This window comes from Lolium perenne, chromosome 7 (genome assembly GCF_019359855.2).
Source record: "Lolium perenne isolate Kyuss_39 chromosome 7, Kyuss_2.0, whole genome shotgun sequence".
Classification (NCBI taxonomy): Eukaryota; Viridiplantae; Streptophyta; class Magnoliopsida; order Poales; family Poaceae; genus Lolium; species Lolium perenne.
The window spans coordinates 72,102,121-72,128,849 of NC_067250.2; the positions used below are offsets into that span (position 1 = coordinate 72,102,121).

At 50.0% G+C, this 26,729-nt stretch overlaps 1 protein-coding gene across 1 annotated transcript; it reads left to right on the forward strand.

The window, feature by feature from the left end:
* The first annotated feature begins 23,355 nt into the window (after nucleotides 1-23,355).
* LOC127317108 (CDK5RAP3 protein homolog) lies at nucleotides 23,356-26,532 on the forward strand. Its single transcript, XM_051347632.1, has 9 exons — nucleotides 23,356-23,683; nucleotides 23,803-23,897; nucleotides 23,991-24,085; nucleotides 24,199-24,334; nucleotides 24,424-24,573; nucleotides 24,676-25,197; nucleotides 25,468-25,676; nucleotides 25,891-26,023; nucleotides 26,233-26,532. Exons 1-9 carry the CDS (start codon nucleotides 23,488-23,490, stop codon nucleotides 26,371-26,373), a joined length of 1,677 nt encoding a protein of 558 aa, XP_051203592.1. The 5' UTR covers nucleotides 23,356-23,487; the 3' UTR covers nucleotides 26,374-26,532.
* The last annotated feature ends 197 nt before the right edge of the window (nucleotides 26,533-26,729 follow it).

Consider the following 26,729-nt stretch of genomic DNA (forward strand, 5'->3'; position numbering starts at 1 on the left):
TCGTGATAAAGACTAAGAAAAAAGAAACCTTAATCGACGATCTCCAGTAAACATTTGATAACCTAAGAAGATTCCGGATGAAACTCAATCCGGCAAAATGCACTTTCGGTGTTCCAGCCGGCAAATTGCTTGGCTTCCTTGTATCAAGCCGGGGCATAGAAGTAAATCCGGTAAAAATCCGGGCAATCGAAAGAATGAACATACCGCACGATCTAAAAGACGTGCAGAAATTTACCGGAAGCTTGGCATCGCTAAGCCGGTTTGTAAGCAGGTTGGGAGAAAAAGCTCTGCCCCTCTATGCCTTGATGAAAAAATCCGATACGTTCGTCTGGACCCCTCAGGCAGACGCGGCGTTTAAAGAACTAAAAAAGATGTTGGCTACCGCGCCCATACTGGCTTCGCCTCTGGAAAGGGAGCCCATGTTGTTGTACATCGCAGCAACAAACCGGGTTGTGAGTGTAGTAGTTGTGGTTGAAAGAGAAGAGGAAGGAAAAACTGTGCAGCGACCGGTATACTACCTGAGCGAGGTGCTTTCCCTCTCAAAACAAAACTACCCTCATTTCCAAAAAATGACTTATGGCGTGTTCATGGCCGCCACAAAGCTCAAACATTACTTCGAGGAACACCCCATGAAGGTGGTGAGCGAGGCTCCCATTTCCGATATCATGTGTAACAAAGATGCAAGCGGCAGGATCGCAAAATGGGCAATCCAAATATCGCCCTACGTACCGGTATACGAAAGGAGAGATGCCATAAAGTCGCAAGCGCTAGCTGACTTCCTTGTTGATTGGGCAGAAATGCAATACAAACCGCCGGACCAAAAAATCGAGTATTGGAAGATGCACTTTGACGGATCCAAGCTCAAGGAGGGTCTCGGTGCCGGTGTGGTCCTCACCTCACCGAAGGGAGATCATCTCCGGTATGTTCTGCAAATACACTTCAGAGCATCCAACAATGTAGCTGAGTACGAAGCTCTGGTTCACGGCCTCAAGGTCGCAAAAGAAATCGGCGCGCACCGGATCCTTTGTTATGGAGACTCAGATTTGGTGGTGCAGCAGTGTTCCGGAGACTGGGACGCAAAAGATGCCAATATGGCCTCATACCGGTTTCACGTGCAAAAGATTGCCGGCTTTTTCGAAGGCTACGAGTTCCACCATGTGCCACGCGCAGAAAACGAGGCCGCGGATACTTTGTCCAAGCTAGGCTCGTCTAGGCAAGAAATTCCTCCCGGAATAGCCTTGGAACACCTAAGAGTACCATCCATAAAACCAAGCCCCGAATCGGAATCAATTTTCGTACCGGAATCGCATGTTGTGCCCATGGATATCGATGAAGTAAACCCGGGGACTGCTCCGGTAAACTCGGGGACTGCTCCGATAAGTGCGGGGACTACTGCATCTGCATCAGGAGAGGCAATGACAGTGGACAACATGGAGATAGACGTACCGGTGTTTTTGGTCCGAGAAGCACCATCTTGGGTTGAACCTATTAAGGAATTCCTGATCAGCGGCACCTTGCCGGCTGACGAAAATGAATCAAGACGAATCCAGAGAAGATCCAAAGCTTACACCATCATCAATGGGGAGGTGTACAAAAGAAGTGTTACCGGTGTCCTTCAAAGATGTGTGGAGCCGGAAGAGGGAAAAGAAATGCTCAAGGAGATTCATCAGGGAGAGTGTGGGCACCATGCTTCATCAAGGGCGTTAGTTGCAAAGGCATTCCGGCATGGGTTCTATTGGCTCACCGCATTGGAAGATGCTGAGGAGTTGGTGCGAAAATGCAACGGGTGCCAGAGGTACGCCAAGCAAAACCATACCCCAGCTTCCGGTTTAAAAACGATACCGTTAACCTGGCCATTCGCTATATGGTGCCTTGATATGGTTGGCCTGTTCAAGACCGCTAGAAGCAGCTTTACTCACATCTTGGTCATGGTGGATAAGTTCACCAAATGGCTGGAGGTAAAACCTATCGCAAAATGTGATGGGCATACGGCAGTAAAATTCTTAAAAGATGTCATCTTGCGGTATGGATATCCGCATAGCATCATCACAGACAATGGCACAAACTTTGCTCAAGGTGAGTTCAAAATATTTTGTGAAGATCACAATATCCGGTTGGATCTGTGCTCAGTCGCGCACCCACAAGGCAATGGCCAAGTGGAGAGAACAAACGCCTTGGTACTTTCCGGTATCAAGCCCAGGCTAATTGAACCCCTAGAAAAGACACCGGGCTGTTGGCTCGATGAGCTACCTTCAGTGTTATGGAGCATAAGAACGACTCCTAACCGGTCCACCGGGTACACTCCATTTTTCATGGTTTATGGGGCTGAAGCTGTGATTCCAACCGATATCATACATGACTCACCAAGAATACAACAATACACCGAAGAAGAGGTGAAAGAGGCAAGAGAAAATGATGTGGACTTGCTAGAAGAAGCAAGAGAACTAGCCTTGGCAAGAACAGCCATTTACCAACAAAACATGAGACGCTATCATAACCGGAAGGTTAACCCAAGAACATTCCGGGAAGGAGATCTGGTGCTACGCCTGGTGCGGCAACCGAAGGCCGGCACAAACTTTCTCCCCATGGGAAGGACCAGTGGTTGTGAGCACGGCTCTACACAATGACGCATATTACTTGGTTGACGCACAGGAAGCAAAGAAAGGAAAGGCGGACAGGTCCGGAGAAGAAACCAAGCGCCCATGGAATGTAGCTCTTTTGCGTCCCTTCTATGCATGAGGCTATGTTGTAAGAAGTTCCTTTTTGTACCTTATATGTAATGAATAAAAGATGCCGGCACCCTCGATAAAATCCCGGGGACTGCTCCTACCGAAATTGCATGCAATATGTTTATTTTTTCAGTTACCGGTTGGTTGCAGAACATTTTTTCCTTCCGGCTTAGTAGCGTGTCAAACTTACCGGAGTCTTCGACTCTGCTGCTGTCCGAAACCCGGCTTCATGGCAAGCAAGATAAACCGGTAGGAATTAAGCACGCGAACGACGAAGAGAGGGGATGGGAACAAACAATCCGGAAAATTTAACTAACCCCGGTTATACCGGTTTTTTGTGAAAAAATTCAAATTATTTCTAAGTTCAAGAAAGTGCTTGCTTGGCAAAAGAACTTTGTGACTCATACGCCAAAAAACCCAGAGGGTAGGCAGAGCCAAAGCAAAAGAACCAAGTGTGCATCGGATTGGATGCCGAAACAATTCCGAAATCTTCACAGTGCAAGATAAAAAGGCAAATTGTAAGCAAGGTGCTAAGCTAGGCAAACACAACTTAATAACATACCGGTATAGAATACCGGCATAACCTGTTGTAGCACAACTAGAAGCCAAAAGGCTAAGTCTTATATTACATCAAAAGACCCCGGCATACCGGGGCAGAATTTAACCAACAATGTTTTAAGTCAAACAGGATCAACAAGCATTTCGCAAACAAGTCATCAGGCAACAGGAGCTTCAGGAGGAGCATCAAGGAGAGCATCGCCGGGTGCTGGGGCTTCCGGAAGCGCGGCATCTTCACCCTCCTCGTCTTCATCATCGCTGAGAAAATCTTGGACGCCTGGAGGAGGAGGGATGAAGGTGCGCATCGTAGCGTATTCGGCAATCCGGTAGGCTCGGTCCTCGCGCTTGGCGGTGAGAACGGGGTCCAAGTCGGTGGGAGCTTCCTCGCGCACACCAACAAGGGCATCCAGGTCCACCTCCGGATACCAAGAACAAGCCACGCGCAGCGCAGCGTCAGCTCCAGCACGGGCAGCAGAGCACTGCCACTCGCGGATCCTCCTGCCGGCGCTCTTCAGGCGTTCGTTGGCCAGCAGGGGATCAACCGGCACCTCTTCCACGGGCCAAAGCACCTTGCAGAGCTGGGTCGCTACTTCAGGGATATGATCCACTGAGCGCATGTGCGAAACCCGCGCATTAAGGGCTACCAGGTGATCGTAGGCGTCCCAAGGAGCGTCCAGATCCTTGTAGGCTTGTGCAACCCGGCGATCTGCTACCTTTTTCTGGGCATAGACCTGGGAATCCGGAAAGAGGTCTACAATGCACAAAACAAAGATAAGTACATGTTACCGGAAAGGATGACCTTGTGAGCAAAACCGGCAAAGAGAAAAAGAACTTACGGCGGGCAAGCGAGTCGGTTTGCATGACCAAAAGGTCATACTCCTCCTGCTCTGCCTTCAGGCGCGCGGCTTCATCCTCGGCTGCTTTCCGCGCCTTCGCTCCCTCCTCCAGTTCAGCACGAAGCACCACAGTGGAGTTATTGGCGTCCTCGAGGGCCTCATTCAGCTTGGCTTCAGCGGCGGCTTGGGCGGCCTTCATTGCCTCGCTGTGCTTCAGCTCAGCTTGAATAAGCTGGTCCTTCAGCCCTCTGGAATAGAGATCCTGGGCATCCAGAGCCTTGCGATGATCTTGGAGAAGCCGCTCCTTTTCAGCTAAAAACCGGCAAGAAAAAATCAGCAAGAGTGCAGATGGTGACACAGGAAAGAGGCAAGTAAGCCGGACAAGAGCAACCGGTACCTTGGAGCGCCTTGACCTGCTTCTGGAGAGCCTCGATGGAAGCTTCCGGGATTGCTGTTAAACAAAAAAGATGAGAAGGAAAACCTTCCGGTAGAAGTTGCCGGAAGCAAGAGATTTTACCTTGGCACTTGCTATGTGCTTCAGACAGATCTCGATGCTCCCACAGAAGCTCCTCGAAGAGGTGGGTGCGGGTGTCAGCAGTGCTCTGTTCAAAACAAAAGAAGTTAAAAAGAGAAGCCGCTTTTTCTTTAAGTTTCCTGCCTGAGTTTCGCGTTAAGAATTGCATTCTCAACCCGAAACTCGGGGACTGGGCATGCCGGTTTTGATTTCCTACTTAAAGTTTTGTGCTGAGAGCTGCGCTCTCAACATAAAACTCGGGGACTGGGAAGATAGATGAGATCCGGAAGGAAAGAAACCGGCATGAATTCATAAAAAGGAAGAGCTTGGTTAAACTTACCACAAGGTTGTTGGTGGCATCGTGCCACGCATTGTCAAGTTCTCGCACCGCGCGCCGCAGCCGCCCAAAATGCTCCTCTGTGCACCAGGGGCCAGCCGGGTCCGGCACCGGAAGCCTATCCTTCCCCAGGCCGCGCGTAGCCGGGGACATGTCCGCGGCGTTCCACTGCTCCGCGTAGGGGAGAAGATGCCCCAGGTCGCGGCCATCGCGGGTCAGCTTGACTATCCGGCCGAGGACGCCGGAGGGTTTCCCTGCAACAGCGGCAGCGGCGCGGCCGGTGTGCAGCGCTAGCTGCTGAGGGTTGGAGGAGGAACTGCCGAGCGCCGTGCCCTTCTCCTGGGCGGCCTTGGGAGCTTCTGGCGGCGGTGTTGGCGCAGCCTCCGTTGGCTGGGCGCTGGGCGCTTGAGGAGGCGGCATTTCTGCGGAGGAAGAAGGCCCCGCTACCTTTTTCTTCTTTCTCTTGGGGGCAGGGGAAACCGGAGTTTCCACTTGCCTGGATGCTTCTGCGTCGGCGCCGGTATTGCTGGCGCCGGTGTCTTGTTTTTCGAGAGGGGAGGCTTGCTCCTCCTCTGCGCGGTGATGTGGAGATGTAGGGGCCGCGCGCCCCGAACTTATTGTGCCCCCCAGAGGGGAGGCAGAGGTGTTGCCAGCACCAGACGGTACCGGGCTTGCGTGAGGAGGAGTTGAGGACCTTGTGGTCCCCTCAGAGCTCTCAGGCCTCGAGCCTAGCTTGAGTGCAGGGCTGAACGAGGAAAAGAAAAAGGTTGGAAAAAAGCAACCGGAGAAGTGAGTTCGAAAAGCAACCGGAAGAAGATGTGCAAAGGAAACCGGAAGAACGAAATTAGAAAAGGAAAGGCAAAAAGGTGAAGCAAGGGCTTACCCGGAGGCGGTCGGCATCTGTTTGGTCAGGCGGCGCTTCTGGGCTACAGCTTTTCCCCCCACGACTTCGATCCGTGGGCGTTTGGCTGGGATGACTTGGCTGGAGCCGGCATCAGATGCCGGGGCCTTGTTCTTCTTGAGCAGTGGAGCGAGATTCTCCACGAACTCATCGCCAGCCTGAGCGCGCAGGGGCGCAACGTGCTCATGGACCTGCGGATGCACGCCAGTTGAGGGCGCGTCTACTGAAGAAAAGTAACAAGAAACATAAGACACCGGGAAGTAAAAACTACCTCATGCATAGGGAGCTCATCAACGGAGCCAGGGGCTTCCGACGAGGATTTACCGGGGCGCGAGAGGTGGGTTCGGCCCATCTTGAGGTCGCGCCAAAGGACGTAAGGGTCAGGATCAACCCGGTCCAGAGGACGCTTCCGGCAGATGCCTCGCCGGTCAGATAAGATGCCCGGAAAGCGGTCCTTGAGCTGAGAACAAATGAAAGGAAAGTTAGTCACAACACGAAAGTTACCGGTACAAGAACCCGGATTACGCAAACTCTTACTTCCTGAGTTGGAGGGTTGGTGGAGCTAAAAGGCCGGAGACCCCACTCCCAATCGTATGGCATCGCAGTCTTGCAGATCTGCTTAGCCTTCCGGACAACGTCCTTTTTGCTCAAAGGGAGGCCGGTGATCTTCGTGGGATCGCCGGGGCCATACATCTCGCACATCTTGTGCGCCCGGCGCTTAAGGGGAAGCACCCGGCGTGAGATGAACGTGCGGATGATATCATCGGAGCACAAGTTGGTCTCCCTCTTCAGCTTCTCGATGAAGCGTACTATCCGGTTTGTTACAGGATGACTGGATCCAGGGGAGTATTTCCAGTTGACTTGTCGGGGCGGCGCCGGATCATAAGCCGGTAAGTCAATGAGATTTGGGGCGCCGTCGTTCCTCACATAAAAGAAGGTCTCTTGCCATGCCCGGCATGACTCAAGACCGGTAAACTTGAAAAAGGGGCTCCCTTGGCGCTTGCCAACGATGCAAGACCCGCATTGTACGGGGGGTTTGGGCGCAGGGATATTTGTGCCCTGAACGGAGTTAATCTTAAGAGCGAAGAAGCGAGCGAAAGTCTCGCGAGTGGGGCGAATGCCAATGTACGCCTCCATAAAGGTGGCATAACAAGAGAGGTAGAAAATGGCATTGCCAGGAAGATGGTGGGGTTGGAGTTTGTAGAAGTCGAGAAAACGGCGGAAGAAATCGGAGACGGGAAGGCCGAAGCCACGCTCAAAGTGAGCAAGAAAAACGACGTACTCACCGGGTTTGGGTACCGGTTCGATTTCGTCTCCAGGGAGCCGGCAGGAGACTCCTTCCGGTATCCTCCTAGACCGGTAAAGCCAGTCAATTTCATGTTGGGTTACGTCAGAACCTCTCCAGGCTCCGCGTGTAATCTGGGAAAGATCTTGACCGGAAGCTTGGCTAGAGCTGCCGGCTTCTTGGTCCCTCCCGGTATCTACTTCCATCTCGGCGATCTCTGCGCTAAGACCGTCGGAAGACGCGGTCCGTTCGCTACTGGAGGAGGACTCGGAAAGAATCTCTTCGCTAGACATCGCAATGTAACCGGAAAACTATTTTCCCCAAATCTACCCTCGCGCGAAGATCTACGAGTAAGAAGAAAGGCAAAAGAAAGGAGAAAATAAGTACACTATCGACCCAAGATCCGCAAAGTGGGAAAGAGAAGGGTGAAGACCAATCCAGCCTAACCTGAGGCAGCGGAGACACGCAGGAGGAAGTTCACCGGTGAGGGGAAGCGTTCGACGTCGTCGGAGAAGCGCGGCGACGGGCGGGCGAAAGCGAGCTCGATGAAGCAAGAACGCAGGGCTGCGGGAGCAACGCCGCGAGAAATCTCTGCGCGGCAAAAGCTTGGCGAGACGCGGCGATGCGACGGCGGAAGTTGCAGGGCGTCGGAGCTCCGGCGATGAACGGCAACGGCAAGGGCGTGAGGGGGCAAGGGCTCTTTGTGCGCGAAGAACTGAGGAAGTGCGAAGGAAGAAGAAGAAGGAGCGACTCCCCCATTTATAGGAGGAGGGCTTAGTGGGCTGGCAACTGCCAGGCCGCGGCGGTTCGCCTCGTGGGCCGCCACGTGGCGCGTCAATACACGCGCCAAGCAGAAAAGGCCACAGGCACGTCGCGTGGATCCGGAACCACAGCCAGGATCCGGTGTGCCGTATTTAATGAGGGCGCGGGAGCCGAAGGGAAGTGACCCCTGACACTGACGCGGTCAGGTACAGTGCGCATGTCACTGACAGGCACTGTACCCGAGAAATTCTCGACTTCGCCGAGGAGGCAGTTAATGGCTAAGATACCGGAGAATGAGATACCGGAAAACACCTTGCAAAGAGGAAAAGAGATGAGAACGGCAAAGACGCCGGGAATAGAGCTGACCTCCGGAAAGATTAAACCGGAATCTTGAGATATGGGAACCCAGCATGGTCTGTCGGATAGAATCCTTCAGACTATACCGGCTTCGGGGACTAATGTTGGGGGGATGATCCCCGGTATGCCAAAGGCATGCCAAACCGGATGGTTTGGACCCTCAAGATACCGGTTTAATATTGATACCGGAGGAAGGAGCCGGAGGTTCGGCCAAGTGAACCTAAGCCGGGATCCCCAAGAGGGGTATACCGGAACCGGGTACAGAAGATACCGGAGGGAGAGCGTATCAGCACGGCTGGTCAAAGTTTTCCTCTGGAGCAAGAAGACGAAGGATGAGCGAAGCAAAAGTGACTTTAAACAGAGCCCTGACATGTAAAGTGGAGGATGACGCCAAAAGCGACCAGGGGCGTCAGCCTCTGTCGTTAAAGAAGCCGGCGCCGCCCTTTTTGACTACAGAGACGTTGTAAAAGTAGTTTGTCTAGTCAAAGATGCTGTAAGATGCCATTAGATGCTAGAATATTCCTTTGGATGATGTCTAGATGCCATTAGGGTTTCTTGATCAGCAAGCCATTAGGGTTTCTTGTTCCGCAAGCCACCTCTCTATCATATAAGGAGAGGGGGTAGCCCCGTTACGGATATACGCGATATCTTACGCAAAAACACAAACCTGTAATTCGCTAAGAGTAATAAAGAGAAAGATCTGGAGCGGAGTTCATCCTTGTGTTCTTCTTCTTGCTTCACTACCCTAGGTTGTGTTCTTGAGGAAAGCATCCGGAAGTTCATCCAATCTCATCGCAAACCCTCCCCCGAATCCTCTAGCGCACATTCGGCCCCAACTCAAGCCATCCCATGGCATCTGCTCGTTCACCACGACGACATGTATCGGCTCTTTGAGCCGATTCGCAGGATAACCTGAGAGCCGATCGAGGATCGTATTTAATGTTTACGTGTATGCCCTGCAGGAAACTAAGCGAGGCATCATCCACCACCTTCCTGGCCAGGTATACGGTCAGGTGGCACGCCCTTGCATCAGCATCGGCGCGTGTGTTCCAGAAGACTTGCGGGCCGCCGCTCAGAGGGACCAGGGCCAGCCGCAGCCCTCGGTTGTTCCCGGCTCTACTGTGTTGCCCGTCGCTGCTCGCCGGTGGGTTTCTGACGCCAACACATTCTGGCACGCCCGGTGGGACAATCTTCGACAGCAACCCCATCGCCATCTACATCTGAGATGGCGGAAGGCACGCCAGTCACGTACGACGACCTGACTGAGGAGCTCAAGAAGAAGTACGACGAGATCAAAGTACTCCTGAAGCCGACCTCATCGGCTCTTTTCACAGGACCCGCTCGCACGGCATCAGGTGGAAAGGGTTCAACCCTGAAGGCGCGCTAGATGGAGTGGACATGTCCACCCCGTCAGAAGAACGCACCAGGTCCCTGCGTCAGGAGATCAACTTCATGGTGGCTCACTCGGTACACCGCCATTCTGAGAGCCTGGTGAACACTTTGGAGCGTGTCGCTCTTCGGGTGATCCAGGAAATCATGAGGCATCAGTACTCTCCGTCAGGACCAGCTCTCGGGACTCACCAAGGAGAGATACCACTCCAGTCCCGTCCACCGCTGCCGTTTGCGCTGGCAGCACCGGAAGTGCCGGATTCACCGGCATACATCGTCTACAAGATCGGTGGTGGCCCTAATGACTATCAATTCTTGCACGAGGCGCCCAAGGAGATCCCTCACGGATACACGTGCACATACGTGCCAGACTGCAGTAACTGGGCACTCACAAACCAGGCTGCAACAGCAGGGATTTCTGGAACGACAGGAGGAGCTTCGGGGACAGATCTTGAGAAGCAGACGTGGTAGCTAAGTATGCCACCCCGACAAACCTCCAGAGCACGGCTCCTGCAGTTGGCTCAGAGCTGGAAAAGCAAGCATGGCTGGCTAAGTACGCCACTCCGGCGAATCTTCAGAGTTCAACTCCGACAGCCAGCACCGTGGATCAGATCAGTACCATCCTGAGGGACCAGTTCGGCATGGTGCCGAAAAGGAGGACAATCGGCTATTCCAAGCCGTACCCCAATGCGTACGAGTTGATCCCGCTACCACCCAAATATCGGCTCCCGGACTTCTCCAAGTTCAATGGATCAGATGGTTCCAGCTCCATCGAGCATGTGAGCCGATATTTGGCACAGCTGGGCACGATCTCAGCATCAGATGAGCTGCGTGTGAGGTTCTTCGCACAGTCCCTCACAGGATCGGCTTTCGGGTGGTACACGTCGCTGCCACCCGACTCAATCCGGACTTGGAAGCAGTTGGAAGAGCAGTTCCACACACAATACCACTCAGACGCTTCCGAGCCTGGCATTGCCGATTTAGCGCAAGTACGTCAGAAGCGTGGAGAAACGGTGTCAGAATACGTCCAGCGCTTCAGGACCGTTAGGAACCGATGCTATTCGGCTCGTTTGACTGAGAAAGAAGCAGTCGAGTTGGCGGTGGTGGGTCTCGCATCATCGATCAAGGACGTGGCCTCCCAAGCAGACTACCCTTCACTGGCCCACATGGTGCAGAAGCTGTCAGCATATGAACAGCGTCACCCAGATGTATACCAGGACAAATTCAAGCGAGCGGTGGTCCTGGTTGAGGCAGATGAAGACGAAGGCTCTGCGGGAGATCAGGAGGTAGCAGTGGCTGAATGGACTCGGGGGGCAAACCCCGTGTCCTGCAAGTGGGTTAAGCCACAAGGTCCTCCCAGAGGATTTGACTTCGACGTTACCAAAGCTGAGCAGATTTTCGACCTCTTACTCAAGGAGAAACAGCTGAGGGTACCCGAAGGCCACAAGATCCCCACGGCACAGGAGCTGAACGGGAAGCCATACTGCAAATGGCATAACACGTTCTCCCATCCCACCAACGACTGCAGGGTGTGGCGTCAGCAGATCCAAATGGCGATAGAACAAGGGCGTCTAATTTTCAGCCAGTACGCCATGAAAGTCGACACACACCCCTTCCCCGCCGTTAACATGGTGGAGTGCACTTACCCAGGAGGGTGCCAGCCAGAATTCTCGTTCAGTATCAACATGGTAGGATCTGGACACCAATCTGGTAAGGATGGAGACGAGGGCAGCTGCTCTCGTAGCAAGGACACAGAGGGAGCCGCTCCACGCGATCGGCTCCGGCATGATGGCAAGCGCTACGTCACAGAGGGAGAAGTGAAGAATATACGATACCAACGACCTCTCTCTGATCACCTCCTCAGCAAATACGTGAGTCGATATGACCAACGCCGGCGATACAGCAACGATGATGACAGGGATCGCCTAGCTAGGGACGCCAGGAGGCATCATCGGCGGGAGCACGACGAGGAGAGATATGAGCGCCACGCCAAGGAAAAGGCGAGGGAGCAAGACGACGTGGATAGGCACTGGGACTGTCCCTTCTTCAGGCACTGCTGGGATTCAGGAATGAGCCGATTGCCTACAATCGGCAACTGCCCAGAATGTAGACAGAAGAAGAAGGATGCAGCTAACGTGTCCGTGTTCGAGCGTCTGGGGCCTCTCCCACCTCGGAACAAGAACGCTGAGTCCTCTCGAGAAGAAGATCTCGAGGAATGGGAAGACAATGATGAAGAAGAAGATAAGTACCACCGGCCAAGGTGGTGCCCTGATGGACTCAGCCATTCCCAAAAAAGAAGGGTTCAGCGACTACGTGGTCTGGAGGAAGCCGAAAGGTTATACCTGCACACGTTGAGGAAGGCGCGGCCTGATCTGGCCGCTAAAATTCAGCGAACCCTGGACGAAGAAGGTCGGCCACAAAAGAAAGAGTGGCGCCCCAAACACAGGAAAGCCGATGATGAAACATCGGCTGGCATAAACATGGTGTTCATCCTTCCGACAGAGTTTAGCGCTCTAGGATTGGACGAAGCACCTGTGGCACAACTTGACTGCGGCCCACGGCCGGTTATCTTTGAGAAGCCACGAGAAAGAAGCTACAGGCATCTGAAGGCCCTATACTTGCGAGGTTATATCGATGGGCAGTCGGTCAACAAAATGCTGGTGGACACCGGAGCGGCAGTCAACATAATGCCACACTCCATGCTACGTCGGCTGGGACGCTCTAGCTTGGATCTGATCAAGACCAATGTGACATTGAGTGATTTCAACGGCCAAGCATCTGACGCACAAGGTGTTCTGAACATGGATCTGACCGTAGGGAGGAAAACCATCCCTACGACATTCTTTATCGTCGATAGCAAGAGCACCTATGCTGTTCTGCTAGGAAGGGATTGGATCCACGCCAACTGTTGCATCCCATCCACGATGCACCAATGCGTAATACAGTGGGATGGAGATGAAGTAGAGGTCGTCCATGCAGATGATTCAGCCGAGATTTCAACGGCTGACATGAACATTTGGGAGGCAGCAGGCCAAGAGCCACTCTCAGGCATCAATTTGGACGACTGTGAGCGCATCGACGTCACGAAGGACGGGGTTAGGCTGGTCTTAGCCACCGGCCTGACAATATAGCAAGAGCAAGCCTGTGAATAAACGCGGCGAGGCCGATCTTTGGGATCGGCCCCAAGGAGCTATGGAGGAACATTGCAAGCCTTCATCGAGCGATCCAGTCAACGTGGAGGCCGATTCCAGCAATCGGCCAAAATTATCTTCAGCACACGTTATGCCTATGTTCAACACAGATCTAATAGGCAGCGTTTTTACGTCGGCTGATGAGAGTAAACGTTAGTCCTGCTGAAGCCGACGTTCAGAGATAGTGCCTTGGCTAACTACAGAGCCGATATCCGCAGTAACCTGGCAGATTCGGCTCGGGGGGCACCTAATCGGATGAGCATGTGCGATACATGCGCAGTAAAATATTGGGGGCCGATAGAAAATCGGCCCGTAAAAAAAAAATTCATGATACAAAGCCGATGCACAGTCATCGACTCTAGCACAGATTGCACAGCGGGGTTTACCTGGGTCTTCAGTTCAGCTTCAAGGCCTTCTGCTTCCATCTCTTCGATGAGCCGATCTTGGCGCCCAAGCCTTCTCTTCGAGTATGTCCGACACCCTTTGGCAAGGTCGCCAGTCCAGCAGTACCGTCAGAAGCCTGTTGGTCTTTGCTCATTAAGCCGTCAGTTATTCGTCTACGACATCGGCTTTGGACGGAAGAAGAGACGATCGATGGGGGGCAAGTTTGGCTGGCTCGGCATGGTGGATGGTTTGAACGTCCTCACCTTTATCCTCGCCTTGACTGAGGCTCGGGGGTAGCTAATCTGGTAGACACTCTGTTTTGGGAGCCGATTGGAGGGTCATCGGCTGGCCCTGCATCATAACCTTCTTTAAAGGCGGCGGATTGTTACAGGAGAAGACCACCAGAGCTGCTGGAAGGAATCTAAAAGGGGATCCATCATCATTGACCCTTTGTACATCAGATCTCAAAGTCGTTAGTTGGGAGGGTGAAGGATGGATTATGAGCGACCGGTGCGTTATCATCGGCTCATTGAGCAGGGTAATAGATCATTCCCAAGCCAAGACCCACGGCATTTGAGATGATTCTCTCGTTGGGGTTCTCGAATCTGTGCGTTTGAAATTCGAAGATGGCGTGGACACAGATGAAACCTGTTTGACCATGTGAATAGGCAATTGTCGCAAGCCGATGCCCTGACATCGGCTCTCCGCACAGTGACTTCGTTTGACAATCGGCAAAATTAACAAAAAGGCAAAGTTGAGGGAGAAATATTTCTTCATTAATGAGGGGATTTTTTACAAAGATGGAGCCGATTGCTCAAGGGAGGAAGAACAAAAGAAGGGCCTGATGGGCCAATCTACTACTGCTAGGCCTATGCTACTAGGCCCTACTCTACGGGCCATCGCTGCCCTCATCGTCGGAGCTCTCGTCGGCGCTGCTACCAGCGAGCTCCTCGTCGCCGCTGTCACGGCCGCCAGCTGGGCCCTCGTCGTCCTCGTCCTCCTCGTCAGCACCATCGTCGCTGTCGAGGTCGCTGAAGTTCCCCGACCAGGGGCAGAAGCGCTTGGCCGGCGGTTCGTTGGAAGAGGCATCGTCCTCCTCCTCTTCCTCCCTCCCCTCCTCTTTCTCAGAAGAGGTGTAGTCGTCCCAGGAGAACGAGTCGTCCTCGCTCTCCGGCTCCAGCTCCCCATCAGCAAGGAACTGGAGGTCTTCATCTCCGCTGGTCAAGGACTTGTCGTCCTCGGACCAAGCAGAGGAGGCGTGGTCTTCCTGGTCCCATTTCTCCGGGGCGCGTATATCCTCTGGTGTTTCGCGGGAGGAGGAGGATTGGTAGGAAAGTCCGGAGGAGGAGGATGAGGAAGACATTGCTCTGGATTGGGGATTTTCTGAGTGCCGATGGCCAGAACAGAGCAAGGGATGAAGAGGCGAACTTTTCGGTACGGTTAAATAAAGGGGATATGGTAGAGATTCGATGCCACAGCAGTTCCCGAGGAGGTGGTGCCCAAAGAAAAAATAAAACTGCCAAGTCACGCGAGGAAGGTGAGAAGACAAGGCATCATGATGAAGGATACTGCGATGGTTCTGCTCTGCTACGACATGACCCGACGAAGGAAGGACAGAGTGATTTTGGAATTATCAATTCCAAAACCAGGGGGGCATGTGTTATCACCAGAATTTGACCGAGTCAGAAGGAGGGCCGCGATCAAGATGGACTTAAAGAATATACATGGAAGAAATATGTGAATCGGCCTTGAACACGAGTTTGGGCTTAAGTTTGCCCTTATATCTGTAACATGGTAGGATACGTGTCGGTTAGTTAGAGTTGGGCCCGTGCCTGGTTGGGACTATTCCCACGATAGAGAGTCTACGGACTATAAATATGTATCTAGGGTTTACGAAATAAACAAGAACCATCGTTCAACACAAACCAATCTCGGCGCATCGCCAACTCCCCCAACTCGAGGGTTTCTTCCGGGTAAGCATCATGCTGCCTAGATCGCTTCTTGCGATCTAGGCAGTATAGGTTTATTCGTTATCCATGCGTTGCTCGTGCTGAAGCCTTTTTGATGGCGAGCAACGTAGTTATCTTAGACGTGTTTAGGGTTAGCATTGTTCTTCATATCATATGCTATCGTCGTGCAACCCTGAGACGTCTAGCCGCCCTTACACCTATCTCAGGTGTAGGGGCGGCACCCCGCTTGATCGTTATTCAGTAGATCCGATCCGTCATGATTTGCTCCTTGTTCTGCAAGGATTAGTTTAATATCTGCATCGTTAGGCCTTACAAACGGGTTGAAGGATCCAGTGGCGCGTAGGGTGTAGTTTGCTAGCCCTAGACAGGATGTTCCGAGGATCAACCTCGTGTTGGTTTTAGGCCTTGTCTAGGGTCGGCTTACGATCACCGTGCGTGGCCGCGAGGCTCAATCACGAGTAGGATGTTCCGATTATGCGGTGAAAACCCTAAATCGTAGTAGATCGTTTTAGCTTTATTTCGATCAAGCAGGACCACCATATATTCGTGCACCTCGTACGAATCATGGCTATATCGGCTCTTTGAGCCGATTCGCAGGATAACCTGAGAGCCGATCGAGGCTCGTATTTAATGTTTACGTGTATGCCCTGCAGGAAACTAAGCGAGGCATCATCCACCACCTTCCTGGCCAGGTATACGGTCAGGTGGCACGCCCTTGCATCAGCATCGGCGCGTGTGTTCCAGAAGACTTGCGGGCCGCCGCTCAGAGGGACCAGGGCCAGTCGCAGCCCTCGGTTGTTCCCGGCTCTACTGTGTTGCCCGTCGCTGCTCGCCGGTGGGTTTCTGATGCCAACAGACTTAACAGAAAGGGAGAGCCCTAAGCTACTGCTAGCATATGTAATAATGTGAGACATGAGGTGGTTCAATTCCTCTCTCACTCTCTTCTAGAAAAAAGAAAAAAACAGAAACCAGCTGACCAGAGCAGAGCTGACCAGAGCAGAAAAAAGAAAAAACAGAAACTCATACCACCATATCTCAAATTCTCAACTAAAATGAAGCAGGCATACTTAACACATGAGTTCCATCTCATCCATTACAGTAAGTAGGCATCAAATTCAATTTGCTATGAACTAAGCATTTGCTACTGCATTTCATCATTTAAAGCAAATAGCAACAAGCAAATAAACCTACTGCATCATTTTTTCATCATTTTTTCTAATAACTACTGCAACAGCTACTGCAACTAGCAAATAAGACTAGCATTTGCTACTGCAACTAGCAAATTTACTAGTATACCAATAACTGGAACCAAACAGGAAGCATAGTCATGGATTTAAGCAATAGCATAGTCATGGACTTGATAATTGAACAACCTTCCTTGCTTTCTACACTACTAAGATCAATAGAAACCAGGGAGCAACATGTAATATTAAGCAGCAACTTAATTAGTAAGGTTTAATTGGACTAACTAGCGCACATGTCAAAGGCTAAACCTAAACCTACTGCTGCTTCTTTACTTAATTAGCAACTTAATTAGTAAGGTTTAATTGGATTTCTGGGCATTTTATAAATGGTATAGTGAACTAAACCTACTGCTTCTTTACCTAAATAAATGGAATAGTGTTGCATTTTTTTTGCTAAAATGAGAGAATCTACACACTTAAACATGTCATACTGCAAGCATTTTTTTGCAAGAAATGATAATATGTTGCTGTTGCCCCTGTGGGACATACTCTCATAGTTAGTCAAAAGTATTCCCTGAGCTCCTTGTTGATAACAAATTTTGTGAAATTTCTTGTTAACTAATTCCTCTACTTACAAATCCTGTCCAAGCAATTCCTGTCTATGTCAATGAGGCAAAAGAAAAGAAAAACATGAAAAGAAGCACTGAAAATCCCCATTATTTGCTACTGCATTTCATCATTTAATTTCAAAACAGAGAATGAATTCATTTTAGTGCTCTCTCAAAATTTCAAACCAGAGAATGAATATGAGTGCATTTCATCATTTGCTACTGCATTCATCATTGTTGTTTGTTCATTCTGTATGAACCCTAACATTGAAAAAGCCTAAATCATCAATTTTGCTGTAGAAAAAGCCTAACATTGAGTAAAGCTAACTAATCAACCTAAGTATATAGCAAATTGAGCATGAGCAGTAGCAAATTGAGCATGAGCAGTAGCAAGAATCGGCGCAAGAATTAGGAGGCAGAGAGAGGGAAGGAAGAGGGGGATGGAGAGGGGAAGGAAGAGGGGAAGGGAGAGAGGTTCTTACCAACGGTGATGGTGGCGACGCCCTGCTGATCCTCTCCGCGATGGTGGCCGGCGCGCAACGGCCTCCTCCTCCTCTCGTCGATGGTGGCGACGGTGGCCGGCGCGTGACGCCCCCTCCTCTCCGCGGCGACGCCCTGCTCCTCCTTGCGCGGCGGCTCCGGCGTGCTGCGAGATCGACGACGGCGCAGGGGCGTGCAGAGAGCTTGACGATGGCGCGGCAGTGCTAGGGTTCGGCGTGTGCTAGGGCGCGTGAAGAGAATGTGACTGTGGAAGAGGATCGACACGCGTGCGGTTAAGTCCCCACTATAGCTGGACCCCTTACTGCCGGCACACTACCCCTTTGGTTTGCCGGGGACAAGTGTAACCCCCGGCGCACTAAGGCCCTAGTGCGCCGGCAATAACATTGCCACGGCTATACCTGGGACTTGTCCCTGTGCCAAATCAGGCCTGGCCATTTCCATTTCCTTTTTTATTTTCTTTTTCTTCATTTCCTTATTTCCTTTCTCTTTATTTTTTGTTTGTTTTCTATTCCCCCAAATCCTATACTATTTTATTTCCTTCTATTTTCAAGATAATAACCAAGCAATATGAGTTAATTATGCATTACAAAAAAATATGAGTTATATATACATACACAAAATATTGACCAACACAATATTAATTAGTCATACATAAAATATTGTCCATGACCATATGAGTAGTTATGAATTACACAAAATATGAGTTATAGATTGCAAATAAAGTTTTACATCATCGATTGAGAAGAGTGTTTCGCTTTCTTCTTGCTTTTCTTGCTCGTCGTTGAATAATTTAGCCTCGTGTCGTGACTTCTTTTTTGAAGGGTCAACCTGACCTCGGTAGCATGGTCCTGCTTCTTCTTGTGGTGTATGTTGTGTCTTCGTCCTCGGATTCTTCCATCATTGGGTCTCCGACTTGTCCTTCGAAGTCTTCCTCGTTGGCGACTCCATCCATTCTGACGATGGTCCTCTTGCCTCTCCTCACGATAACACGGCTAGGCCTGGATGGGTCGGTTATGAAGAAGCATTGGTGCACGTGTTCTGCCAGTACCCATGGCTCATTCTGCGCGGTGGCGTTCATGGACTTTGATTTGTTGGCTTCGGGTAGAAACATGGTGGTGAAATACCGGTCTTCTTTTGTGACGCTCTTAGCCCATCTGATACGGAACATCGACACTTTCTCCCCAGCGTAGCTAAGCTCCCAGATTTTCTCGATTCTTCCGTAGTATCTAGTCTTTACATCACCCGTCCAGGAATCCATCGTTACCCCTGAGTTCTGGTAAACATTGTTCTTGTGTTTTTCTTCCGTGTAGAATGTGTACCCGTTGATATCATACGCTTGGTAAGTCATGATGTTGGGCGCGGGGCCATGTGACAAGGCCAATACTAGTTTATCCTTGGCAGAATCCATTGGTGGGGGATTAGCATCAATGTGGTCTTTGAACCAGCGCGCGAAAGAGGAGTTGTGCTCTCTGTATATTTCTGCTTCCGTCATCATCGGCTTGCCACTGTTCTCTATCATGGTTTTGTGCTCTTTCAACCAAGGATCGATCAAGTTAATGTGTTGTAGCGCTACTAAGTTGGCCCTGTCAAAGTCGGAAGTCCGACCAGACATGTGCACGTGCAGTTCCTTCCTTCCATTTTTGTGGCCTACTCCCTCGAACCTGCGGAGGTGCTTGTTTTGAGGCAAACCAATAGGGTCCTCGATGTCTAGATAATTCGTGCAGAAAGAGATGCACTCTTCGGTGAGCCAGCCCTGGACGATGCTTCCATCCGGATGTTACCTGTTACGAACGTATCCTTTAATGACCCCATTCATTCTTTCAAACGGCATCATGTTGTGTAAGAATAGCGGCCCTAGACTGATGATATCATCCATGATATGGACCAACAGATGGACCATCACGTCAAAGAATGCAGGCGGGAAGTACATCTCAAGCTCACATAGGATCACCACGATCTCTTCCTGGAGCCTTGCGAGTTTCTTCACGCTTATCGACTTCCGAGTTATGACGTCGAAGAAGTTCTGAGCCCGATCCAGCGTTGCATGGACATGGTCATCCATACCTCGGATTGCAACCGGAAGAATCTGCGTCATCATCACGTGACAGTCATGATACTTCATGCCGCTGAAGTTTCGTTTCTTGGGGTCCATGTATCTGCTTATTATCCCGGAGTAACCGAAGGGCACTTTGACTCCTAGAAGGCAATTGAAAAATTGATCGACCTCAGCCGGACTAAAAGTGAAGCAGGAGGGGGGACAGTAATAGTCTGGCTGCTTAATCCTTTTGCGCTTCTGACCGCCGTCCGCCTCCTCCTCCGACTGTCCCTCTTGGGCCGCCGGGATCTGAAGCTCTTCCCTGATGCCCAAAACTTTCAGGTCGTGTCTTGCTTTCAGCCCATCTTTGGTCCGGTCCGGCATGTTGAGAAGAGTGCCAAGCAAGCTCTCGCACACGTTCTTTGTAATATGCATGACATCAAGGCAGTGAGGTGTATCGAGAATTTTCCAGTACGGCAAGTCCCAAAACACGGACCTCCTTTTCCATACACCAATGAGCGGCGTCGTTTCCTTTTTCTTCTTCTTCTCTCCAGGCGTTTTACGAATCATTCCCCGCGCAGGGCCCTCCTTCCCACCGTTCAGTAATGTATCGATCTCTTCGCCGCTCTTCTTACGTGGAGGTCCTCGGGGTTCATTTGTACCATCGAACAGATCTCCACGCTTTCTCCATGGGTCAGTCTTGTGTAGCCACCTTCGATGCCCCATGTAAACTGTTTTTGAAGAGCCGGGATCCTTACCAAGCTGCAAAAACATCGTCTCTTCCATGCACCTGACACATGCCGTGTGTCCATGGCACACCTGACACAAAATATAACCGTATCCGAGGTAGTCCTGCACCGTCGTGATCAACGCAGCTCTCAAAGGGAAATATTCTTCAGAGACGGCGTCCCATGTATCTACCCCTTCCTCCGCCCACAACGTTTCAAGCTCCTCCTTTAGTAATTCAAGATACATGTTGATATCGTTTCCTGGTTGTGTCGGCCCTTGAATTAGCATACTCATCTGTATGTACTTCCTCTTCATGCGCAGCCAGGGCGGGAGGTTGTAGATCCATACAAACACGGGCCATGTGCTATGTGTGCTGCTCTGGTTTCCGAACGGATTGAATCCGTTCGTGCTCGCACCCAACCTGATGTTTCTGGGATCTGCCCCAAAACTTCCGAATTAATTGTCTAATGCTTTCCACTAGCTTGCATCCGAAGGGTGCGTCAGCACTGGGTGCTCAATCCGCTCTTCATCATTCAACACTGCCTCCTTTCTTTCAGCGTGCCAGCGCATGAGCTTTGCTTCCTTGCGGTCCGCGTAGAACCGTTGAAGCCGGGGGGCGAGCGGGAAGTACCACACAACTTTCCGAGGAGCTTTCTTCTTCCCTTTCTTGTACCGTTCAGCGTCACACACATGACATTTGGTCTTGTCCACGTGCTCCTTGCGATACATGATAGAGTCGTTGATGCAGGCGTGATACTTTTCGTGGGGTAAGTCGAGAGGGCACACGATTCTCTTGGCCTCAGCTAGACTACCAGGACACGTGTTCCAGGCAGGAAGGAGATCTTTCACGTATTCCAGAATGTCGTCGACGCTTGTGTCCGTCCATCTGTGTTTCGCCTTCATCTGCAGCACATCGAGCGCTACGCTCAAGCGGGACTCCCCCAACCCGCGACCTGAGTCGTACAACGGAGTATTCGAGTCTATCTCCAGTTGCTCAAGCTTTGATTTCCGCTTGGCGCCTTTCGTCTTTTCGAGAAGCAGATCTTGAAGATGAGGGTCCCGCGCGACTGAAGCTAGCGGCACCTCTTCGTCGTCGTCAAGGTTACTGTCGTCGTCAAGGTTACTGTCGTCGTCAAGGTTATCGTCCTGTGCGACAAACTCTTCATCGTCATCAATATCATGATGCCCTCCTTCTTGCCGGCCATTACCACCTGCTGCCGTCGCCCCATTGACCTCCGCGCCATCATCACTCATCCATTGAGTGTGTCCATGCATGAAACCATTAGTGAGCAGGTGCCCCTGCAATTTTCCTGAATAGGGGTCAAACCATTTCACTCGTTTGCATCTTCGGCACGGACACAATACCTCTGTGCGGTTATTTTCATACATGTCGATGATCGCGTATTTCAGATATCTCATCACGACGCTTTCACTCATCTCGATAACCATTATCGCCTGCACGGTAAGATTATATAATTGATTAGAACCATCCATCCGTCGGTAGTTTTCACGGAAAATTTCGGCATGACCTTCCTACACGGTAGGACATAGGAGCGCCAGAAATGTGCCGAAACGGAAACTTAAAGAATCAACATTTCGGCGCAACGTTGGCAACTCATTTTCAACGCCAACACACACAAGCACAAACACAACATATATATATGCCACACACGAGAGCTTTGCTTCAAATGTCCAACATACGTCGATTTCATTCCTCAATTTGTTCATTAATCACCTATTTGTTTGATATATTCGTCGATGAGATCGAGACGACGCGCCGCGACAATGGCGTATGGAAGCCAACTTTCTAGATCTAGAACTAGATCTAGATTGAGCGGTCAATGCGCGATAGATAGATCTAGATCTACATAGGGATGTGGGAGATGCATGTAGGAAGGGAAGATTTACTCAAAAAATATGATTTTGTTTGGTTAAATTGGCTAAAGTTGGAGTAGAAATGGGCAAAAATTAGGTGGGTTGGGAGAAGGGTCGGGTTGTGTGGATGAGGAGTGAGTGTAGTGGCTTGTGTGAGTGCTGGTTGGTGGCTGTAATAAGTCCAGTTCATCAGCGCACCAGACTGGGTGCGCCGGCAGATATAGCCCATCCAGCCTATATCTGCTCAGGACCAGGCCCACGAAGCATTGCCGCGCACCAGCCCATGAGCGCGCCGGCAATAGTAAATTACCGCTGGCGCGCTCATGGGCTGGTGCGCCGGCAATGCTTCGTGGGCCTGGCCCGAGTTGGGCGAGGTATTGCCAGGAAATAGCGCCAGCGCGTCGGATCAGAAGGTGCGCCGGCAGTGGGCGTCCATCGCCGGCACGGCGCTTATTTGGTGCACCGGCAACAAGTTCCACCGGCGCATGCCTATGGTGGTGCGCCGGCACCACTTGCCTCCACCTATAGGCTTTTCCCTAGTAGTGTATTATACTAAAATTTTAGATTGCTATTATAGCAACGCTATTGGAGATGCTCTTATATTATACATCATTGGCAATCTTTACAATATTAGTCTGGATATTTTGAAACTTTAAAACACGAATTCTGACCGTTTGCAAATAAATAGTTATATGTAGTTCAACCTTCATTTGAAGTTTCATGCTCATGTTGTGTATATTTTCCCAAATAGCCTTTGGTGCCTCGATTCGGCGCTAGCTAGGATGGTGTCAAGTTTGTTTGTGTCGACACCGGTCTACTTTGGCACCGAAACCTAGAGACGAGGAACCCTAGAATCCTATGTGGAAAGATGCAGTCACAAGGTTTTGATTATCGTAACAGGATCTTTCTTGTTCTTCTTCTTATTCTTGTAGTATAATTATGTGCATCCGTGATATTTTTAGGACATTTCATTGATAGGCTAGATGTGATTGATATATTCGTGATATTAATATATTTATTTTAGAAGACACTTACACAGTATAAACACGCTGCTGCACTGTAGGAAATGTTGGTGCCTTGGTGGCGTCGATTTTATTGTGAAATCTCAAAGAAAGAAAAAGAAAGGAGAGAGAGAAAGGTTTTGGGCTGGACCGGGCCAAACACTAGTAGTCCGTACTAATCTAGCACACCAACTCCACACACCAGTCCGAAATCAGAGGTCCACCAAAAAAAAAGTTCCGAAATCAGAGTCCCCATCTTCCCGAGTCCCGACGGAAAGCTCCGGCCGTCGTACCACTCCCTGCCCTTCGCCGCCGTCGAGATCAGCCGCCCGCCGGCGACCATGCGCGACCCTTCGGATATCCGCAGCCTCCCCATCGACATCGCCTTCGCCCGCCTGCAGGAGTGGCTCGTCGACCGCAAGCGGGTGCCGCACGACTGGAGGAAGCGCCTCGCCGCCCTCCGCGCCCGCATCGCCGCCGCCTTCGCCTCCCTCCCGCGGGACCTCCATCCCGACCTCCTCACCCTCGAGCTCGAAGGTAACCCACTCCTCTCCCCCACGCCCTAGGCTCTCCCTGTCATCTGTACGAATTTGGCGGCGGAATCCGGAGGTTGAAACCCTCGCTCAGTCTGCTTCCTTTCTCCTTTCATCCTGTAGAGATAGGGTATCTCGAAGCGAAGAAGATCTACAGCATACTCCTGGAATCCAACACAGAGAGCAGGAACATCTTCGGCCGCCTCACAGGATCCGCGGTAGGATTTGATGTTCCCTTTTTGTAGATAGATATGAACGTCCAGGTTTAGTGTGGGGATTGACATATGCTTCGATGCAAATGCTTTATTTAGGGCGAATGGGAGTCGATTGTCAAGGCGTACGAGAAGGACCACATCTTCCTCGGAGAGGCGGCTCAGATCATGGTCCAGAATGTCAACTATGACATGTACTACTAAACTAAGCCTTTCCTAGACCTCTCGCCAGTTGCGCCAATGTTTGCGCTTGTGCTTGACCTAGCATCTCCATGGCTAATTTTTATCTGCTTGTTTGGCTCTCAAGACCGTATCAGAGGAAGCAGATGCAGAAGAACCAGCAGCAGCTCGCGGAGCTGGACCGCAGGGAGGCTGACATCAAGCGGCTGGCCACTCTTTCGGCAACTCGGTACATGGAGGCTTGCCAGGAGCTCGGCTTGCAGGTTTGCTTCTCTTTATATCTAAAGAGACAATTCTTGTGTTGCTTGATCTGTTGTATTGATGTGTTGTTTGCTTTGAATTTTGTTTGTAGGGAGTAGATGTGCGGCAAGAGCTGATAGAGTCTGCGAAAACACTTCCATCAACATTTAGCAAAATCTTGGAAGTTCTGACCAGCGATCCTGTCTCGCTGGCCGTTGAGTACTATACGGTTTTTGTCAAAGAATGCCATACAGAGGATAAGGTAGTCAGGCATATACAGATAGAAATATCAGATGCTGAATGCAGAAAAATGTGCTATACAACTCTTCTGTATCTTATTTTAACTGTGTTTTTCTTCGTATAGGAAAATTTCAAGGCTGTGGTACAGAATCTGAAACAGCTGCGGGCTAATCCTCCTTCCCTGCATGTCTCAGTGTGCAAAGAGGTGCAGAATTCCCTTGGAGACGCATCAAAAGCTCATGGGTCTAATATGGGCGGAGAAGAGCACATTGACTTCAATATCCCTGCAGATGATATTGATTGGGACATCTCGGTCGATAACAATGGTATCGACTGGGACATTGGTGAAGTGGAACAACCTACCGAAGAATCTGGCAACGGTTTTGGATCTTATGAGATCATTGATGCCAATGTAGAATTGGCAGGTTCGGAAAATTATGGCGTTGGTGTTTCAGCCTATCCATCTGCAGACAAAGAAGGCCTTGCATGTGATACATCTGATCAGATTTGCTGGGACATCTCTACTGACAATCCTGAAGAAAATGCTGCTATTGAGATTGCTCCAACTGAATCAGGACAGTATGAAGAAAGAAGCCAGTTGCTGGAGAAGGAATACAGAAACAACATTCTAGATGATTTACTTGAGGTATTTACTATTTAGACATTTTAATATCCTCTTCTACATCATACAGTTGCAAATACTTCAGATGCCTGCCATATAATTACAACATTTATTGAAGTATGTTCTTATTGTTTTTGTATCAAAGTTCTCTCTTTAAATATTTGAGATGATACTTCTGTTATTGTACTTGTACAAGGCTGCGTTGCCAACCTGTCCCCTTCTAGTATAGCAAAATAGTTAATAATTTAGCTTTTTTTGCGAGGATAGCTCATGAATTTTTGACACTTGAAACAGGTAAAATCATTTTTGACCCTACGCTTAGGGGAGGCCAGGAATGCTGATACATCATCTCTACAGCATCAGGTGCAAGCTGTCTCACCTTTTGTTCTCCAACAGTATGCTGCTGAAAGTTTGGAGAATATGCTTGTAGAGATCTCCTCAGCAATCTCTTTGCTCACTAACCAGAAAACTCTTGACCTTATAATGATCCTCAACTCTAAAAGGTAAGGAATGTTTATTCTGAAAGTTCAATCTTGCGTATCTGATGCACTTAACAAGTGATACTGACTTGTGTCTTCCACTGTTGCTGCAGTGGGGCACTTATAATTCCTCATAGCATTGTCTTAAAAGCTTACATAATAAAGAAGTTTCCCTCACAAATATATGCCCATTTTAACATTTCTTTGACCTATCATTGCTTCCTTTGCCATTCCCAAGGTTTTTGGACAGATTAGTGTCAACCTTAGAAGAAAAGAAGCATCATGAGGTGAAACTGCGAGAAGGCTTAGGTGATCTATCAGTTAAGCGCATGGAGCTGCAAAATGCACTATCATCATCCTGGCCGAAGCAAGTAAGTTGTAATTTCTTTACCTGTCATAGTGTTTGATTACATGTATATTCTTGTTCTCACTGGACTGCAGATACATGACTTATCATCTTTGATAACTTACCGAAGGGCTACTTTTTTGTCCATCCCCATGAACCAAAAAACTATTACTTTCTCCTTGTGTTTTCTGTAGCCATCTGTATGTTAATGATTTTACTTTTCTAATGTTACAGGAAGCAGCGATTACAAAATCAAGGGAACTAAAGAAGCTCTGTGAGGCAACACTTTCATCTATGTTCGATGGCAGGCCAGTGCATATAATTGGAGAGATCAATACCTTACTAAGTTCGAGTGTTAGTCAATTAGCTGGATGATTTATCGATTGTATCTTTCGTCCCTGAACCAAAATAAATGATATGTAAAGCAAGTTGATGATCTTATGGTATAAACTTTTCTAACCTATGGTACTTGTACTTGTGTTGTTTTTGCTGCCACATATGTTCTTAAAGTATGAATGTATGACTTCAGTTGCACATGGAGTGTCGGACTCGATCTTATGAGTATGCTCTCCAGTCTACATTGTATGCCACTACAAACACAAAATGAGTGCAGTATAAAATGGTACTCCCTCCGTTAGTGATTATAAGGCCTCCACGTATTGCTAGGTCGTAAATTTAACCAACGTAATGAAAGATACATATGACAAAACATATATCATTAGAAAGATTAG